Source organism: Leptonotus elevatus, chromosome 16 (genome assembly GCF_054856555.1).
Source record: "Leptonotus elevatus isolate MCC_2025b chromosome 16, RoL_Lele_1.0, whole genome shotgun sequence".
NCBI lineage: Eukaryota > Metazoa > Chordata > Actinopteri > Syngnathiformes > Syngnathidae > Leptonotus > Leptonotus elevatus.
The window spans coordinates 11519823-11539027 of record NC_141254.1 but is presented as its reverse complement, the minus strand read 5'-3'; the positions used below and the strand labels follow the sequence as shown (position 1 = coordinate 11539027).

Below are 19205 nucleotides of genomic sequence, written 5' to 3'. Positions count from 1 at the left end.
GCCCTATCCTGCCTGGTCCTCTCTTCTATCATTTGTCATGTCCTTTCCTGTTGTGTGTTGTGTTGTCCTACACAAGTTTCCTTCTTTCTCCTAGCACCACAAGGAATTTGGGGTTTGGATTATAGTTGTGGTTATTTTGTGTTGATGTCATTCCCTAGAAAGACTCTTCCACTCCGAATAAACTGCGCAGACAATTTGTGCCTATGTGTACATTCGCCGGGAGCGAGACGTGATTCCCGCTCATGGAAACCAGATGTGAAAGGGAAACATGGCAGCTTGATTTTAACACACCAGCCCCCTTCCACTCTACCTCACTCTCTCTCTCTCTCTCCCTCGTCGCGACGTCCACGCGTCACATTGTGAGGGAAAAGACACCTCCTGCAGGGTCAGACTAACTTCTCCCGTTAACTGTTCCGTTTAAACGGGAAGCAGAACATTCCGGAGTCCAGATGGAGACGCTCGCCTCCTTGGAAAAGAAAACAAGAGAATGAAAGATGGAGAATGCTGTGGAATGTGCAGTGCAAGTCGACAGGGGCCACACATCTTAGGGGGCCCCCACGAACACCGGGGGGACAGGGGAACACAACCACATGTGTCCTGTTATATATGCTAAGTGTGGTGGATGAACCCCAGCTGTTAGCTTAGCGTTAGCCCAATGACTGGAGGCAACGGCAAGGCTAACACCTAGCCTAGCCTAATTCTAGCTAAAGTTAAGATGACTGTTAACATGTTTCAATGCAATTAAATTCAAATTAATTGCATTCTTTAAATTATTAAAAGAAATGAAAGGGGACAAAAATAAGTAAAAACTTGTTATATCTGCCCCTGATATTTAAATCCACTTTTTTTTTTTTGAGTGGAGAATGAATTGTAGGCTAATTTGTGGAGTGTATATGAACTAGCTTTGATTCTTTACAGTCTTATCAGGCTAGTTGGCTAAACTAAAACAAGTAGCATTAAACTACAAATACCGTCAAACTCACAATTAATCATTTTCAAATGCTGCTTTTTCAAAGATTAAACACAGGGGGTGGGGGGGATAGAGGTACCTGCACAATACACACATTTTGGCATGCTAGCTTGGTAAGCTAACAGGCATGAGCTAGTTTGCAGCGTTTATGTGAGCTCTAGGTTTGATTTCTCACGTTTATTATTAACTCAGTTTCTGGCTAAGATAACTCAATTTTATTTATATAAGCTACGTGTCTTTTTTTTTGTGTGTGTGTGGAGATTTTTCGGTGGGAATATCTTACAAACGTCCATCCATATATATTTTCTAGGCCGCTAAGCCTAATACAAAAAATAAAACATTGAAGAGTACTTATAATTAAATTTAAATAAATAAATCTACATTTCTTTATTTAGTCACATTTACCCTATATTTAATATCTATAGGTAGCAGTGTGATGGAAATTGTGCTGCATTATAAAAAAATTGTGAGGGGGGGGGCTGCAGTGCGCGTGTTTTCCACCAGGAGGCGCACACGTCTGCTGTCTGTCACCCAAACGGGGCGGATGTAAAATAAAAAAGTAAATCAAACACATTTAAGTTTTGACTTGAATGTAGTTAACTCTCTAAAATTACACTGGCATGCTTGTTCATTTTTCAAGATATTTCTTGTGGTTTCGTGATGCTTTTCAGTCAAAAATGCCCCCAAAATGTCCTCATAACATATAATTCGATGTATTATGTAGAACTGTGAAGAAATTGGAAGCGTTCTGTTTTTATAGAGCGAATGGCTGCACAAGTTTGGTGCAGCGGCGGCTTTAAAGGCTGCTACCCCGCCCATGCGCACTATCACAGGAACGTGGATGTGCACGCGCACGCACACACATTCACGCACAAAAGTTTGGACTTCTCGTCGTGATTTGTTCCACGCACTTTGTTCCACTTCACGCTACGTGGATTTCTTCCTTGAGGAGTGTTGGGATTCTGTTGTTGTTTTAGTTCAATTCCCCCCCACCCCAAACGTGGATCTTGACGAAGAGAGTGGGGGAGACGGACTGTCTGCGTGAAGGTATGTGGGAGGCATGTTGTGTGCACTTTTTCCGACTTTTTTCCCCCCCACACACCCACACACTTTCTCGCGCCTTGATTGCGTGTTTCTAAATAACTTTTCGTGAAGTTCTGATCAAATTCGACTGGCTTGTGGGGCGACAAGAGTAAAATGGGGGAGTAGTGTAAACAATCGGATCACGTAACCACGTCACGCATTGTCTGGCAACTTTTGCCCCCCACGACGTCCACGCCAATTCTTAATTGCGAGGTGTTGTTTTTATTTTGCAGCTTGTTCTTGTTGTCAATCGTGTGAGCCACCCCCCTGAAAAAAAAAGAAAAAAGAAAGGCCCCCACATGGACGCGCACCGCGGCGGCGGCAGCGCGCCCCCGGCCGGCCAGCAAGTGGTGCACGTCCGCGGCGACTCCCAGAGCGAACTGGAGGCCCTGTTCAGCGCCGTCATGAACCCCAGCCAGGCCGCCCAGCAGCCTGCCTCGCTGCCCATGAGGATGCGGAAGCTGCCCGACTCCTTCTTCAAACCGCCTGACCCCCGCACGCACTCCAGACAGGTATGGAAAAAGTCCGGTGCTGGGTCAAACTTTCCTTAGAACCCGGATGATGGTCGTCATTGTCACTCAAGTGTAAACCTATTGACAAAACTGACCCTTCCACGTTTAAAACCCCAGCCTTGCCTTGAAACCATAACCCTGGTTTGAAAACGTAACTCGAATCCCTAATAATGTTTTGAATTTCTAAATTGAAACTCTAACCCTGTCTTGGAACTCTTGAACTCCCAAGAAGAACCCTATTCCAGTCCTGAAATTTTATTTTAAAACCCTTACCCTTTCTTGAGACCGTAATTGAAAACCCTAGTTTGTTGCATTGTCTATGTCCCCCCCACATCAGGCCAGTTCGGACGGCGGCGCGTGCGCGTCCCTTACGCCTCACCACGTGCGTGCCCATTCCTCGCCCGCCTCGCTGCCCGTCAACATGCCCGTCAACATGCCCGACGCGGCGGCCTTGCCCGTCGTCCCTGACGACGTGCCGCTGCCGCACGGCTGGGAGATGGCCAAGACGCCCACTGGACAACGCTACTTCCTCAAGTACGAGCAGTTGTGACCTTGCACTCCCTGAAGCCCCAACGCTGGTTTGAAACCCTAATCTAGTCTTTAGTCAACCTCATTTTATAACCCTAAACCTGTCTTGAAACCCTACTTTGAAGCCAAAATCCTGTTTTTGAAACCCCAACAGTCATTTGAAACTTTAAAGCCCTAATCCTGTATTAAAACCCTGTTTGAAACCCCAACCCTGGCTTGAAACCCTACTTTGAATCCCCAACACTGTCTTAAAGTGACAGTCACGAATGCAACTATGAAACCCTAATCCTGTTTTGGAACCATAATCCTGTCTTGAAACCCTAAAGTAAAGCACTAAATCTTTTTTTTTTAATTCGAACCTTGACTTGAAACCCCATTTAGAAGTTCTAACCCAAGATTGAAATCCTAATCCAGTGTTTAAAGCTTTGAAACCACATCCCTGTTTGAATCTCTAAATTGAAGCACCATAACTTGAAACCCCAACCTTTGTCTTGAAACCTTAATCCTGTGTTGAAAACCTAAAACTGTCTTGAAACGGAAACATGAAAGCCTAACCTTAATCCACTCTTGAACAGCAACCCTAGTATAAACCTAATCCTTGGTTAAAACCCTACTTTTAAAACTCTAAATCCTTAACCCATGCATGAAACCCTTTTTGGAACCTTAATCCTATTTTGAAATCCTAATTGAAGTCCTAATCATTATTTGAAAGGCGAATCCTGTTTTAAAAAACCTAATTTGAAACCTCAACCCTGTTTCAATCCAGCATTGCAACCCAAAATTGGCCCCTTATTTTAAAACCTTAATCTGAGTTTAAACCCTCAATTTTAATTCAAACCCTAAAACCCATGGCTGAACCCCTAACACTGTCCGAAACAAGATTTAACATCTGTAACAAATAACAAAATGACGAGTTGTTACTTGTGAGTTTCTCGCACACGCATGCACGCACACATGTTGTCATACTGGTCAATCCAGTCTCGCTCCTTCAAGTCATTGTTCTAACTTGCACTGTGTGCGTGTGTGTGCGTGTGCGTGTGTGTTCGTGCCAACAGTCACCTGGACAAGACCACCACCTGGCATGACCCCCGCCTGACACAGCTCCAGTCAACCGCCCCGCCGCACCCCGGCCCGTCCCCGGTCCACAGCCACTCCCTTAGCAACCCGGCCACGCCCAACACCACGCCCAGCTGCAATACAGACGCAGGTATTGATTAGAAATAATTGCAATTAATAAAGCCAATCAAGTTTTTATGTGTTGCTGCATATATTAATGAACATGGCAAAAGCTACAGCCGTACCAAATGAAATCCCAATCCCGATTAACCGAGACGTGTTTTAATTGTTACATCCTTGAATCATATCGTATCAAATTGTCCTTTTGTGGAGAGATGCACACCCTTAATATATATACATGTGTATATCTCAGTTTTATCACTTCGCCAGTGATATGTAAACATGTGCACGGCTTTTCTTACGCACTGAATTTATCTAGACCAGGGCTCAGCAACCTTTACTGTCATAAGAGCCATTTTAGGCCAAATAAATAACAAAATATTTTGAACATTGTGACGAATGAAACGGTATGGACATGCGGTAATTTTCTTACCCCGCTTCTTCCTTTTTAGACCATTTTCAATTTCATTTTTTATTTTATTTTTTCACTAGAGCATATAGAAGGCTTCGATGCAGCCTTTTTTTAAAAATTAATGTTCAGAGTTTTTGTTAATTTTTTGTGCATTATATGGTAATTTTCTCCTCTTTTCCCCCTCAATTTTATTTAGTTGAAACAGTGCATGTTAACGAACATCACACCACACCGGATTATATCCATTGGACATTTTATTGTTGCTTTTTGGACATTTTTAAGTATTTTTAAAAACGTTTTCATCTATCTTTCGACTTTTTCTATTAACTTACAAATTTGGACTCTGATATTTTTGGAATATTAAATGAGTCATTTTTGAAAATCTAAATAACCACCCGCGTCTAGGTAGCGCCGCCACAGTCCAGTATTATTTGGGAGTGGGGGTTATGCAGAGCTGCTTGTTTGTCCACTTGCCATCACCACAACCGGAAAGGTCACCCCCCCCCAAAAAAAGTTGACTTGAACCTCAAGGAAATTACTAAAATAAATATTTAGTTTTTACTCTTAAGTTATTTTGTTGCATTTTATTTAATTTTTTTTGTGTTACAGGCCTGCTGAGCTTGGCCATACAGCAGCGGAAGGAGAAAGAAAGACTGCGATGCAAGCAACAAATGCAGCTCAACACGCAGGTATCATGTCACTTGGGCAAGATTCAGAAAACTTTATTTATCCCTGAGTGCAATGCTAGACCAATGATTGGTCAACTGCTGGTCACATGACATGATGGACGCCATCTTGTTACCCTGCTGAAACAGAGTTGGCCAAACTCTATATACACGGCTTTGTGGCACACGAGTTTAGAAGCTCCCTCTAGTGGTATGCAAAAGAAGTACAAAGTACTTCAGTAGTTCTATCGGTCTGTCTGTCTTAAGTGCTACTACAAATACAAGTACCACTCTTACTACTACTACTGTTACTACAAATACAATTAAGTGCCACTATTACTGCTGGTACTACTACTAATACAAGTGCAAATACTACAAATACTGCTGCTAATACTACAAGTACTGATAAAAGTAGCCTATTAGATAAGGCTTCCCACCTTGGAAGAGTCAACAGTCTTATTCAAAATTTCTAGTCATGCACCGAATTTTTGGCCACCGAAAACAAGAAAAATATAGTTTTTTCGGCATTCGGCTAAAAACGAAAAATGAAAGCTGAAAAAATATGGCTGAAATGCGATGCGGTAACGCAAGCGTTCCGCCTCACTGTTAATTCATGAGCAGGAGCCGATAGCTAGCGCTTTGAGGCTAACACGGTCGATGCTATTCAAATCAGCGGCGAGGAATAATGGCAATGGTACAAAGTGTTAGCGGAAAGTAGCATCGTGATCTCCGTATGGTGTGTGTGCGCCAGCGAGAGGAGAGAATGTGGAAGACAACACACTCGAAAAAATTTAAGTAAAGCTTCATCTCCAGATTATTACGTCCAACAATGTGCAGAAAAGCACTGTGTGCTAACGACTACTTTATTTATCATAGAATAACAAACAGACATGATGACACTGCACTTTTCTACTTCTAATCATTTAAACTTAAGACACACTTTAACCACATTAAACATTTAATTCAACACCAAGAAATCAAATTATAAAAAATAAAATTGAGGCGCCTGTGTACAGTGCAATCATTTGGCGTGTGAATGTCCCAGTAAGAGCTGTGCTTCAGTTGACATCAACTTTTTTTTTTTATATATAAAAGTATTTTGTTTTGTAAGAAGTCTGTATATTGTATTTGAATGAATGAGTCATTTGCATGTGTTGTAGGACACAACCAGAGGAGGCAGGAACCAAATGTCGGCTGCTATGGATCATGACAGGAACGCACTTGCACCGCCTGTTGATGTCAGGATCCGAGCCCCGACCTATGAACCCACATTGAACGGGTGAGCGTCATCATCATCATCAACCTAAACCTTGTTCTTATCATGTGACGTGTTTGTCTGTTGCCGCGCAGGGGCGCCCACTCCCGCAACGAGAGCACCGACAGCGGCCTGAGCGTCGGCAGCTTGCCGCGCTCGTCAGACTTGGCGCTCGCCGCCTCTGTGGATCACATGGATACCGGTAATACTAAATGCTAACATGTAGCATAGCCAGTTGGTGTACTGTAGCATGTCAGCAAGCTGAGTGGAAAAAGCGCTAAGACGGGTTGATAAGGATTTCAAATCATGCTCTTGTAGTTGTGTACTAATAAGAATGGCTATCATGCTAATTGTTTGTATGCTAACATGTAGCAAGATAACAGCCAGAGCGCCCAGTGTGGCTCAATAAAGACTGTAGCAGTGTAGTTAGCGGTTGGGTTATAATAGTTTGGGATTTTCCATTATATTTGTATTTTGTTTAAACTTAAAAAAAATTCCGTTAGTTTTAATTTGTTTACCTTTTTTTATTAATTTTTTAAAATATTTTTTTTAAAGGAACACCAAGCCTTGTTTACAGTTCAGCGTTTTCACCAACATTTTGACCGTGTGTGCACATATTATCGAATTTCATCAGCGTATCTGTTAAATATAAGTTCTTTATACTTTTTTTTTTTTTTTAAGCCAGCCAATGTCCTTGTGTTGGTTACTCCAAAATCCAGGAGATCGAAAATGATTTTAGTGTTGTTCTGACATAACTTTGTACAAATAGGTTTCCCTCTCAAGTCATATTTCGATTCCCTGGCCTGGAAGCGAATTTGCTAATTATAAGGGAGGTAGTTTTTTGACGCTTTATAAATTGTCTGCACAGTCCTAAAGTTTATTAAATCATAAAATTTCAATAATTTAGATTTAATAAATATTTCGTGTGTATGTGCATTGTAAGGAGCATTGTGTATGATTCTTACTGCATTTTTCTGGAGTGCCATCAAAGGACGTAGGCGTCTTATATGGGTATTCCCCCAAATTTCAGCATGTAAGGCAGGATCAGTGTACAATAAATTATTTGAAGGGCACTCTGATGTAACATATTTTGAGCTCTAAATAGAATAGATATACTTCTAGCTATTTTTTATTTTTTTTAGTTGACTTGTATGAGTATTCCATGTTAACAAGTCATCGATTATTATTCCCAATATCTTGTGTTCTCTAACACGTTCGATATTCATATTCGTTGACTTGAATGTTTATAGTTTCTTTAAGTACTTTTTTTTTTTAACCAAATAACGTAAATTTAGTCTTGTTAAGATTCAGTGACAGTTTGTTTGCATTAAACCTTCCTTCTAGCTTCATGCTAACAGTTGGTATGCTAGTACATAGAAAGTGTAGAAAGTGCTAAGGCGGATTTTAATGGTACCTTCACGTTGTGTACCATTTTAAAATTGGACCTGATCAAATGCTAACATGCTAACATATAGCGAATACAGAAAGCACGAAGTCAGGTGGATGAGGATTTTACATGTTGCCCTCTATTACAATTTACGTGAATGGCTAAAATGATAACATGCTATTATCTGGTTATAAAGTAAACCATCTCCTGTCGTAGGAGAGTGCGGCGAGTCGTCGACTTTGCAGGACTCTATGCCTGCGATGAGCGAGAGTGAGGAGTTGATGCCCTGCATCCCCGAGGGTCTGACTTCGGACCTGCTGATGGACATGGAGACGGTCCTGTCTGGCTCGCACATGGACAGGGACAGCCTGCTCACCTGGCTATAGAGACGCCATTTTGTGTCCTCTTCAAGAACATTTGTGTGGATTGTTGACACTAACATGAAAGAGACTTATTTTGCCTACACGTGACAGATGCCCAACGCTACCCTCTCTGGCACCCTTGAAATAATCTCACCTCAGGTGGTAAAATGCTGGAATTCTTCCTTTTTTGGGGGCTTTTGGAAGAATCCACATGGTCAGGAAGGACACTCATATAAGGGCACACTAGGCCATTTGAACCGTGTTCATGCTATGCTTGTTATTCATAACTGCTACCTTGCACGAAAGAAACAAAACACCTACAAATAGTCCACTGTAAAAAACAAAACAAAAAATTCGTAATGAAGGGAAGGTATTAAAGCTTTTATCTAGTGAAGTAATTGTACGCATTTGATGTAAAATATGTAGATTATTGTGGTTTCTCATACATTCGTTGCTAATATTTGCCTTGCCCTATTGAGCCACGCCAGAGGGTGGAAATATTAGGAACGGCCGAGGAAACGAATGCACTGAGTGGAATACTGCCACCTGTTCCTAATATTATGGTTTTAGCCTTCTCGTGTGGTATTTTAGGAGGTGGCCATTTTAACGCTGTTGTTACACTTAAAGGTACACTACAACCTTTTATCATTGCAATAAACAACAAATGAAGACTTTTTAATAGAGCAACATACTAATTGTAGATTTTGCGGTGTGTTTTTAATATGACTTTACGTGTATCGCTCATACATATCCCCTCAGTGCAGCACTAGCTTGTTATTTATCTTAGGATGGTGCATGACACTCCCTGTACGGTATATGAATATGTAACATAATGAGCTTTATTATCCATTTACAGAGTTTTGTACCTTTTTATGCATGTTCTTTATATATATATATATATATATATATATATATATATATATAAATTTATTTTATTCTCACTAATTGTTTGAAATGCATAATAAACATTAATAAATAAATACAACGGATAGGGTGTGTGCGCGCGCGCGTGTGTTTTAAAAACATTTTAATTGTAACTACTGCTTAAATAAAATGGAAGTGTACAGACAAAACTATTAAAAAATAATATAAAGTAGGAATGCTCATCATAAGATACCACGAACGCTTAATGAGGCAGCTGTACGTGTTTCGAAATATGAACGTTGGTTTCGTTTTGTCATAACCCGGAAGTGGGTCAACTAGTTAGCTAGCAGCTAGCGTCTATCGATCGAAGAAGGGACTTTCCGACGACGACTCATTAAATTTTTCTCTGGTGAGTGTGCCGACCGCCGAGGGAGTTTTTTTTTCGCGAATATTTCTTCTTTATGTGGCTGCAAATTCTTATCTGACTATTATATCGTCATGAATGCGATAAACCCTGTGAACTTGTGGGAGCGAGTAGCGTTAGCGGCCTAGTTTATATTTGACAGTAAACGTACGTGAGTGTTTTATTTCATTTCATTTTATTTTAATTGTACGTGTTAATAAACTGTGAAAACTAAGTCCGCGTTCCTTTAATTATATCACAAAAGATGATTTAGCAAATATTATTTAATGGTTGGCTAGAACCGGAAGATTTTGTGTACAGAATCTCAAAGAGGAACCAACGAACTATTTTGTAATGAGATTATAATTCTTAGTAGATTTGATTTTTTCCCCCCCCACACTAACTGCTGTTGGGACAGAATATATTGTCTTCAAACTGTGTACATGTGACACTTTGGTCAATTTATATGAAGCAGCTGGTTAAATCGATGGTCCTATTGTATTTTTATTGATTTTGAACGCTTGTATTTTTCCTCAAATGTATAATTATATAGTGTTAACATAAAATATCGTCTTAACATGTTTTTAATGGGAGACTTTTTGTATATTTCTCATTTTCCTTCAAGACAAAGAGGATCTGAGTTTTTTATTTATTATTATGAATCTTAAACTGTAAATTTTCAATTCTACTACTATGACAGTTTTTTTTCCCCACACCCAATCTTGCATAATAACGAGATACTTATTTTACATTCTATTGTGATAGTCAGTTCATGTAAAGCTGCTCTTTAATTATTGATGAGTATTTCTTGTCTTCCTTCAGGTCCAGTTAAGACAAAAAAAAAGAGTCGCTCCTGTTTTATTGCTTTTTTATTTTTCCTTTTCCCAACCGGGAGGTTTCCTCTCATCATGGAGGGCTAGGCCCCACAAAGGAGATGCCCTGAAGGAGGGGGAGAAGGTTTGAGATGTTTGTAGTTTGTCTGTATGTGTGCATGAGTGAATTTTTCTTAAAATAATCTCATGCAGTGGTGCCTTGATTTACAATTGCCACGACACGTGATGCTAGTTTCCCCTTTTATGCCGCTTTGCGTTTTGTGTTCGCTTTGATGACATCAGGAAATTTGTAAGGACATCTTGGTTTTGTTTAGTTCTCTAGCAAACTTCAATTGGGAGTTGAAATGAACAGCTGGAAGCCTCCTTTTGAAAAATTGCCCGTCAAACTGCTGTTTGTTGCAGGCAAAAAAAAGAAAAAGAAAACTTGACAACACTGCATTGTAGTTTATTTTCAGTTAAACATGTGCGTACCTACCGCTTACGTAGATCCAGGCTGATCCCCCCCCTCCCCTCCCCCACTCATTGTAACCATTCTATTTTGGTGTGGATGGATAAATGCTCTGGCTTTTTGTCCCTTCAGTTTCGTTTTTACTGTCGTTTTTTGTGTGTGCGCGAATGTGAGCGAGTGAGTCATCTCAAACATCTCCCCCTCATGAGGGGCATCTCCCCCTTCATACTCATCTCCCTCACCCAAAAACATGGAGACTCTCCTTCAACTGAAGAACAATCCTTTTCTGATGGGCCTTTGCCGCAGCGGAGCCCCGCCTGACCTGCAGTATGACAACTCCTCAGGTAGCCATCTTTGTGTTTTCTCGCTTTCTTCATAAGAGTTTTTGTCTTTTCTTTTTTTTGAACATGAAAATACGAAATACTTTACTCTTGTAAAAACTCTTAACTGTTTTGCTGATTTTTTTTCCTCCCAAATATATTTTGACTTTAAAAAGTGTATTCATCGTTGTAAAAGTTGAATGTTTTTTCAAAATACTATTTATAGATACTTTAAAAAAAAATTGACTTATCAATTACAACTGTTATAAGACTTCTCATAAGATTGACTTTCCTCCCAACTTTTTTTATATACTACTTTCTTGTCATGAAAAGTATTTTTTTTTTGGTAAGATTTAAAAGCAACACAGAAATGTAAAGTTGTTCTCTTTATTTAATTATGTTTTCTCCGAATCAAAATAAATGTCCAGTTATTCTCAAATACTTAATTTCTTAGATATTATTTTGTTACTTTAAAATTAGGATTATTTTTTCAAATTTTTCTCGGGTAAAAATAATTTTCAAATAAAAATGTCTAAAAATGTGACTTAGTTTTAGCACACAAACCCCCCCCCCCCCAAAAAAAGGAGACTTTTTTTCCTCAATGTTTTTGTCGCTTATTTTGTCTTGAGAATTTTAACATAATTCTATTTTATATTTTATTTTCATAAAAAAAAACCTCAATAAATCTAACTTTTTTCTAAGAGAGAATTTTGACTTTGTGCTCAAACTCTTTTTAAAAAATCATATTTTTGAAAATTCATCATTTTTTTCCAAGGAGAAAAACAGTTTTCTTAAAAAACACATATATATAAATAAAAAGGTGTATTTTGTTTCTTAAATTTTATTTTTATTAATTACCAAAAGTATGACCTATTTTCTCTGAATTACAATTTTTTTCTTGTCTTTGTAAAAAAGAAAAATGCAGTGATACACAAAACTATTGCAAAAAAGGGTACTTTTTTGAGAAAATTATCTTAAAAAATAATAATTGGGGTATAAAATTAAAAACCTCTTTCTCTTGCAGAATGCTGTTAAGTTGAAATTTGAAAATTATGCAGCTGGATGTTTTTTTACATTTCAGAGGGGCGAAAAAAAAAAAAAGTACCAGTTGTGTGTGATTTTCTAACATGCGCTCGTTCCCGCAGAACTGTTCCGCATCTCCACCTTCGCCCGCTTCCCGGCGTCGGCCGTCAGCGAGCGCAGCCTGGCGCGCGCCGGCTGGTTCTACACGGGCGTGGGCGACCGCGTGCAGTGTTTCCGCTGCAACGTGACGGCCGAGGGCTGGCTGGCGGGCGACTGTCCCGCTGAGAAGCACCGGAAGCTGTCGCCGTCCTGCTCCTTCGTGCAGAGCCTGCCGTCCGCCGCCAACCTGCTCTCCTCCTCCCACTCGGCTTTCTCGCCGCTGCGCGTCGCTACCGCCGCCGCGCCAGTAAGATGCCCACTGAGTTAAAATGTTAAGAAGTCATTGTTTGACAGTATATTGTGTTTATTTTTGTGCGTGTTTTTTCCTAGCTTCCTGGCCCGGCCGCCCCGAATCCGCCGGGGGTTTCAGGCGAGGAGCCGGCGGGCTACCTGAACATTGGCTTCTCGGGGCCGCCGCCGCCTTCCAGCCCTCTAAGCTCTCGCGGCGTGGAGGACATGTCGCACCAGCGGCCCTCTTGCCACAACCCGGCCATGCGGCGCGAGCAGGACCGCCTGGACTCGTTCCACTCGTGGACGCTGTCCATCATCACGCCCGGCGAGCTGGCCAAGGCCGGGTTCTACTTCCTGGGGCTGGGCGACCACGTGGCCTGCTTCAGCTGCGGCGGGCAGGTGCGTTGAAAAGGCAGACCCTCTCCAAATGTAAACGCTTCTTCCCTAATCAAGTCATCGCCAACAGCTGAGCAACTGGGAGCCGGGCGACCGCGCATCATCGGAGCACCAGCGCCACTACCCCAACTGCCGCCTGGTGCGGGGCGACCGCACCGACAACGTGTCATTGGCGGGGCCGCCGCCGCCGCCTGCCTTGTTGTCGTCGTCCTCGCAGCTGTCGTCCGCCGCCCTCAACAACGTGTCCAACCCGTCCATGCGGCAGAACGACGAGCGGCTGCTCACCTTCGTCAACTGGCCTACACGCATCCCCGTCAGGCCCGAGCAGCTCGCCAGGGCGGGATTCTACTATGTTGGTGAGCAAGGCAATGTCGTCGCCCGTTCCTGTGACGGTGTAAATTTAGGCCAATTAGATTAGCCTTTGTATTTTTCCTCAAGAAAACTTTATTCTTGGGGCTAAACCCCCCCCCCCCCCCCCACAAAATCTGACATAATTCAAAATGTATTAAAAAAAAAAAGAAATAGTTTTTTTGGGGGGGTAATTTTTCTACCTTCATTCTTGTAAAATTAGGATTATTTTGTTCTTGTAAATTACAACGCCATATGGACAAAGCGGTATTGTTATGTCTGAAGGAAGACCACATTTCCTATGAGGACAAGCGCACCGCGTCCTTTTTTAGGTCACTCCAGCGAGTGAAATCCGGTCCACTGTTGATCCTTGATTGTCCTTTCATCCGGGGTAGCTTTTGACGTATGCCATAAAGCAGTCAGCACATTTGTAGTTTTTTGTGTGGCAGTGTTCCTACTATCCTCCTCAAAGTTGCTTAGTGACAGTAAAAATGATACAGACCCCCTCAGGCCATGGCAAAGGTACCACTCAAGTGTTAAGTCGATGTTTCTTCAGAAGAGTTCTGAAAATATTTTATTAAGGTTGAAAACCTCCTTAGTGCTACTTTAAAAAAAAAAAAACTTTATTTAAAAAACTGCACTTATTAATTTATGCTTTCCAATTTTTGACTGGAGAAGTGATTAAAAATGAGAATGTTCTGATTTAAAAAGAAAAGAAAATATAACTTTTTTTTCTCCAGATGTGATTCTTTTGTCATTTTTTTAAAGACATTTTTTCCAAAATATTTTTTACCTGTGCCAAGGTCGCAACGACGACGTGAAGTGCTTCTGCTGCGATGGAGGTTTGCGCTGCTGGGAGTCAGGAGACGACCCCTGGGTGGAACATGCAAAATGGTTTCCACGGTAACGGAAATAACTCAAGACAGCTGTGAATGTTGTGCTGACAAACGTGACGTTAATCAATTTTGTGGCTCAGGTGCGAATATTTGCTGCAGGAGAAAGGTCAGGAGTTTGTGCACCAGATTCAGGCGCGCTTCCCTCGACTCTTTGAGCAGGTTCGGTTGACGACACAAAAATGTTAAATTTATTTTTATATATTTATATATATATATATATATATATATATATATATAAACATGGCCCATGTTTGTTTGTTTCTCAAAAGCTTCTGACAAATGGAGACCATTCCAGAGAATTTGTGGATCCACCAGGTGAGTTTGAACTACCTTCAAATCGATTTTTTAGTCTGCAAAAAGGTTCAAATGTACTTCTGTCATACTTTTACATGACTATGTACTTTTTTTCGATTTTAATGGTCATTTTTCATATTTTTCTTTCCTTCAGACTGGTTTGGAAGTCTCCAAGAATAGTCTTCTTCTTTTTCTTCTTTGTTTATAGAGATATTTTTTAAAGTATATTTTAGTAAAGTCCAATATTGAAAAAGTTATTTTGTCAAAATGTGTAATGTTATGGGTAAAAAAGTAAAAAGTAAAACTAAATTTATTTTAGTTTTAAAACAAAGAAGTTTTTACTTTTCAAAAAAGGAGGGGAAAAAAAGGAAATCAGGCTTTAAGCGTGCTTTTTTAGGGGGGAGAATTCTAATGTTTAAAAAAAAAAAGATTTTCAAGAAGTCGGTCAATCATTTGAGAATAAGTTGGTTTTCATTAAGTATTTCATTTCGTTTTTGTTGTTTTTTTTGGGGGGGGGTAGTATTCTTTTTTTTTTTAACCAAAAGTCCTACTTTTTTTTTGGAAGTCATGAAAACATTTCCCAGGAAACAAAATGGAGTCTGTTTTTTTTTTTTTATGTGTGCGTTTCCCAGTGGTGCACTTGGGCCCGGGCGACGAGCGTTGCGAGGACGCGGTGATGATGAACACGCCGGTCATCAAGTCGGCCCTGGAGATGGGCTTCGAGCGCAGCTTGGTCAAGCAGACGGTGCAGAGTAAGATCCTCAGCAGCGGCGAGAACTACCGCACCGTCCAGGAACTGGTCTTGGACCTGCTCAGCGCCGAGGACCAGAAGAGGGAGGAGGAGCGGGAGATGATGGCCGAGGCCATGGCGTCGGGTACGCCGCTCGCAACGCCGTTTTTGCGTCCTCTCAACTGAATTTGCCGCAACGTTTGTTTGTTTTGTTCTTCCAGACGGTTTCACGTTTGTCAAGCGACACCAGGCGGCTCTGGTGCAGCGACTCAAGAGCGTCGAGCCTGTCTTGGAACATCTACGAGAGCAAAATGTGCTCAGTATGTAAACACTTTCATCTTGTCACTGCAATTTTTAGAGAAAAGTTAGTTATGTCTTGATACCCCCCCCCCCAAATACTTTAAGACTATTATAGGTTTTCTTGAAATTATTTTTTTTGCCCCAATGATATTCTCTAAAAAAATGATAACTCTAAGATTTAAGAATGTTTGAATAAAGTCTTAAATTATTGAATATTATTAAAAATATAACTGTAGTCATAAGGTTTGCAACTTCTCATATAAAGGATGAAAAATACTACTTAAAAAAACAAATCTGAAATATGTATTTTTTTTTCTTTCACAGTAAAGCTTATTAGTTTGTTCATTTTTTGAGAAAAATATCTTACAAGAACAGTCATATTTTGTCAGGTAATAAGTCACTTGAAACTAGTGCTGTCAAAGTGTTAACTAATTAATTAATCACAAAAAATTATCGCATTAATCACACTATTAATTTTGACCGCAGGTTATCGTTTAGCTGACAGCGGATAGTTACGTTAAAGGTATTATTAAAGTAAAGCATTTAATGTTTGTGTATGACATTGAGATTTTTTGTAACCTTCCTTGCTAATCTGTAAACCTGCCGCTCTCACTTTCCTATTACCATATTGGGTAAATTCCACGGAATGCGTTTCGTGCACAGGTGCCGAAGAGTACGGCGGGCTGCAGGCGCAGACGTCGCCGCAGCAACAGACGGCCCGTCTCATCGAGCTGGTCCTCACCAAAGGCAACGCGGCCGCAGAAGTTTTCCGCAACTGGATCCAGAAGAATGACGTGCACCTGCTCAGAGAGCTCATGGGTACAAAAACAAACATTGACAGTGGATCGAGAGTCTTACTAGAAAAAAAAAATTGAAATGGTGTCAGGTGTGCTTGCTCATGTTTTCCAGTGATGTTATTTTTATTAATTTTTTCAGCTCAGTCCAACGAGGCGGCGTCCCCCAGCCAGGACCTGTCGGGTCTTCCCATGGAGGAGCAGCTGCGGCGCCTTCAGGAGGAGCGAACGTGCAAAGTGTGCATGGACAAGGAGGTCAACATCGTCTTCATCCCGTGCGGACACCTGGTGGTGTGCAAGGAGTGCGCGCCGTCCCTGCGCAAGTGTCCCATTTGTAGAGGCCTGGTCAAAGGCACCGTGCGCACTTTCCTCTCCTAGGACGCACTGCCGCCATCTTGCTTGCAATCGTTGTTGAATGTATCACATTGTTTTCGAGGAAAGCCAGTCTGAACTTGAAAACCCCTTACACACACACACAGGGCAGCAACCAACGATTCAACACACATTCAACTTAAACGTGATGCCTCCGCAACCTTTTTTGGTGTTTCGTCGTAACAAAAGAGTGCCCAAATTAATCCTGCGTTGATACTTTTCACACGGACGGCAATGCTTATAACTGTCGATGTTTAATGAAGAAAAAAAAGCCAAGTCTTAAGAATTCACAAAGATGTGTTGATTTAAGTGCTTTGTACAGAAGAAATAAATATGCCATGCTTCTAACTTGTGTGTGAATACAAAGAGCAGCACATATGCAGGTTTGGTTTATACAAACATTTATTAGCCCACAAGTCTCTTCCGCCATTTTAGATGATTCCAATCTGGGGGGGAAAAAAAGGAAGAAACATTAAGATGGGGAAAGAAAAAGTTTCTTGTCAATGCCAAGAGTTGATGTCCTGGCATCAGTGGTTCCTTTGAAATGCAATCACTAACATTCAGACAGATTATTTTATCATCACACGCTCAGGACCGACGGTCACATTTGATTGTATCCTTTACAATCCGACTCACCTTGTTTGCGACGTCCAACGCGTCGTAGTCGGGCGCCAGGCGGACGTACGCTTTCTTCTCACCGTCGGGCCTGAAAGAAAACCCTCGCCATTAAAACGTGGGCCTTTCGGCGCGGTTGCCAAAACGCGGCGCAAACGCACGCACCTGATGAGCGTGTTGACTTTAGAGACGTCGATGTCGTAGAGTTTCCTGACGGCGTGTTTGATCTGGTGCTTGTTGGCCTTGACGTCTACGATGAACACCAGCGTGTTGTTGTCCTCAATCTTCTTCATGGCCGACTCGGTGGTCAGCGGGAACTTGATGATGGCGTAGTGATCCAACCTGGACAACGCCGGATATATCTTATTAGTCCACATCTTAATGGCGTACTTGACACACCCTAGTTAATCTATATTTTGTAGGTGCATCAGTCATATAGAAGTTGGACACATGGCATGTTCATACTTTGATCGCTTTTAAGCATCACTTGCACCCATGTCGCCATCGGTGAGGCTCTTACTTGTTCCTGCGGGGGGCACTCTTGCGGGGGTACTTGGGCTGCCGGCGCAGACGGAGGGTCTTGGGGCGACGGAAGGTGGGAGAAGTCCTGATCTTCTTCTTTTTCTGGCTGTGGACGCCTTTGAGAACAACTTTCTTGGCCTTCAGGGCCTTCGATTTGGCCTCCGTCTTGGCGGGGACCGCTAGATGTGGGAAAAAATGTTTTAATAAAGAACGTCACACCTTCACTAAAGTAAGAAAATACTATTACTGGTCAAATGATCAAAATACAGTAATATTTACATACACAAAAATAAGTTAATTTTCTTGAAATGTGTTACTTGGCTGTCTCGTCCAACTTGCTACTCTATTGAAGAAAATAATAAAAGATTCGATAATTTTCTTAAATTTGCCAATTAAAATGTATATTTTTCTTAATAACATTTTGAAAATAAGCATACTGGATTGAAAAATCATCCATGCAGAGATTTGACATCGACCTTTTCGCTTCCCCCTCTTGATTTGTAAACATGCAACAACGTTCTAAAAATCGGAAATATTAAAAGGTACTGCACGTGATAAATGACGTCCTATGAAAAGTTGAAATGAATGACACGCGACCGTTCACAGGCGCTGAGAAAACGAGATTGATAAGCTAACACGCTTAACGTGAAGCTAATACGCTAACTTCACGACACGCAGCCATTATGAGGGTTAACAACTACCAACAAACATAACACACTTGATCCAAATATTTACATAGTTAGACGACTGGGTAAATAATCAACAAAAAAATTAATAAATATGAAACAAATTTATCAAATAGATGTGGGGGGTTAGCTAGTAGCGTAGCCGAGCACGAGAGTACACACGTCGGTAAACTCGCACGCGTTATTGAACACAATTTAAGAGTCTTTAGTTGGCATATGTTGCGGTTATCATGAAAACGTATGTTGTGTTTTTATTTTGTACACCGACGGGTCATAAAAGCCGCATAATAGATGAAATGTAAGCATTAAAAGAGCACAGACACACGAACCTGCCTTCTTCACCTTCGGTGCCATGTTGCGGAAAGGAAGGCCGACTGGGGTTTCCAGGGCTATAACGCAAGGGCCAGAAAGTATCGCGACAACATGACGTCATCATCACGCGCAGGATTTTGTGTGTGTAACAAATACTTTATTTAAAAAATCGAAATCAAGCGAGAACATGGCAAACAAAAGCAGCGCAGTAGTAAACTTACAAGTCATTATACACAACAACCTCACAATAAGATAAGTTATTAAAAAAGAAAAAAGTAAAAGAAAAAGCTCCTTAGCCAGCAGGGCCAA

General features: G+C 41.2%; 3 protein-coding genes across 6 annotated transcripts; 2 read left to right on the top strand and 1 right to left on the bottom strand.

Annotated features, from left to right (window-relative positions):
- Nucleotides 1-1794: 1794 nt before the first annotated feature.
- LOC147160740 (transcriptional coactivator YAP1-like) lies at nucleotides 1795-9339 on the top strand. Its single transcript, XM_086098476.1, has 8 exons — nucleotides 1795-2017; nucleotides 2287-2565; nucleotides 2903-3099; nucleotides 4149-4300; nucleotides 5291-5370; nucleotides 6507-6625; nucleotides 6697-6803; nucleotides 8205-9339. The coding sequence occupies exons 2-8, from the start codon at nucleotides 2353-2355 to the stop codon at nucleotides 8372-8374; spliced, it is 1038 nt and encodes a 345-aa protein (XP_085954602.1). The 5' UTR covers nucleotides 1795-2017; nucleotides 2287-2352; the 3' UTR covers nucleotides 8375-9339.
- A 130-nt stretch (nucleotides 9340-9469) lies between these two features.
- On the top strand, nucleotides 9470-17109 carry birc2 (baculoviral IAP repeat containing 2). Of its 4 annotated transcripts, none has more exons than XM_086098475.1 (13): nucleotides 9470-9623; nucleotides 10440-10574; nucleotides 11155-11242; nucleotides 12364-12647; nucleotides 12731-13030; nucleotides 13098-13383; nucleotides 14179-14278; nucleotides 14352-14430; nucleotides 14541-14586; nucleotides 15198-15440; nucleotides 15517-15615; nucleotides 16259-16414; nucleotides 16532-17109. In XM_086098475.1, exons 3-13 carry the CDS (start codon nucleotides 11188-11190, stop codon nucleotides 16765-16767), a joined length of 1884 nt encoding a protein of 627 aa, XP_085954601.1. In that variant the 5' UTR covers nucleotides 9470-9623; nucleotides 10440-10574; nucleotides 11155-11187; the 3' UTR covers nucleotides 16768-17109. The 4 variants fall into 4 exon arrangements, with proteins under 4 accessions (XP_085954601.1, XP_085954599.1, XP_085954598.1 ...); XM_086098473.1 differs by having other exon boundaries at nucleotides 11031-11242; XM_086098472.1 differs by having other exon boundaries at nucleotides 10440-11242.
- Nucleotides 17110-17145: 36 nt separating this feature from the next.
- Nucleotides 17146-18953, bottom strand: rpl23a (ribosomal protein L23a). The gene is made up of 5 exons (XM_086098477.1): nucleotides 18914-18953; nucleotides 17897-18077; nucleotides 17542-17718; nucleotides 17398-17467; nucleotides 17146-17207 (listed from the first exon to the last, which is right to left on the bottom strand). Exons 1-5 carry the CDS (start codon nucleotides 18936-18938, stop codon nucleotides 17193-17195), a joined length of 468 nt encoding a protein of 155 aa, XP_085954603.1. The 5' UTR covers nucleotides 18939-18953; the 3' UTR covers nucleotides 17146-17192.
- Nucleotides 18954-19205: the final 252 nt, after the last annotated feature.

Bases quoted from the DNA above. Each gene is read 5' to 3' on its own strand.
- rpl23a (XM_086098477.1), bottom strand. From the start codon at position 18,938: ATGGCACCGAAGGTGAAGAAGGCAG. The intron at 17,719-17,896 runs GTAAGAGCCTCA...GGCGTTGTCCAG, and splicing joins AGTGCCCCCCGCAGGAACAA to GTTGGATCACTACGCCATCA. The intron at 17,468-17,541 runs GTGCGTGCGTTT...GTTTTCTTTCAG, and splicing joins AAAGTCAACACGCTCATCAG to GCCCGACGGTGAGAAGAAAG.
- LOC147160740 (XM_086098476.1), top strand. From the start codon at position 2,353: ATGGACGCGCACCGCGGCGGCGGCAGCGCGCCCCCGGCCGGCCAGCAA. The intron at 6,626-6,696 runs GTGAGCGTCATC...GTTGCCGCGCAG, and splicing joins TATGAACCCACATTGAACGG to GGGCGCCCACTCCCGCAACG. The intron at 6,804-8,204 runs GTAATACTAAAT...CTCCTGTCGTAG, and splicing joins TGTGGATCACATGGATACCG to GAGAGTGCGGCGAGTCGTCG.
- birc2 (XM_086098473.1), top strand. From the start codon at position 11,149: ATGGAGACTCTCCTTCAACTGAAGAACAATCCTTTTCTGATGGGCCTT. The intron at 12,648-12,730 runs GTAAGATGCCCA...GTTTTTTCCTAG, and splicing joins TCGCTACCGCCGCCGCGCCA to CTTCCTGGCCCGGCCGCCCC. The intron at 13,384-14,178 runs GTGAGCAAGGCA...ACCTGTGCCAAG, and splicing joins GGCGGGATTCTACTATGTTG to GTCGCAACGACGACGTGAAG.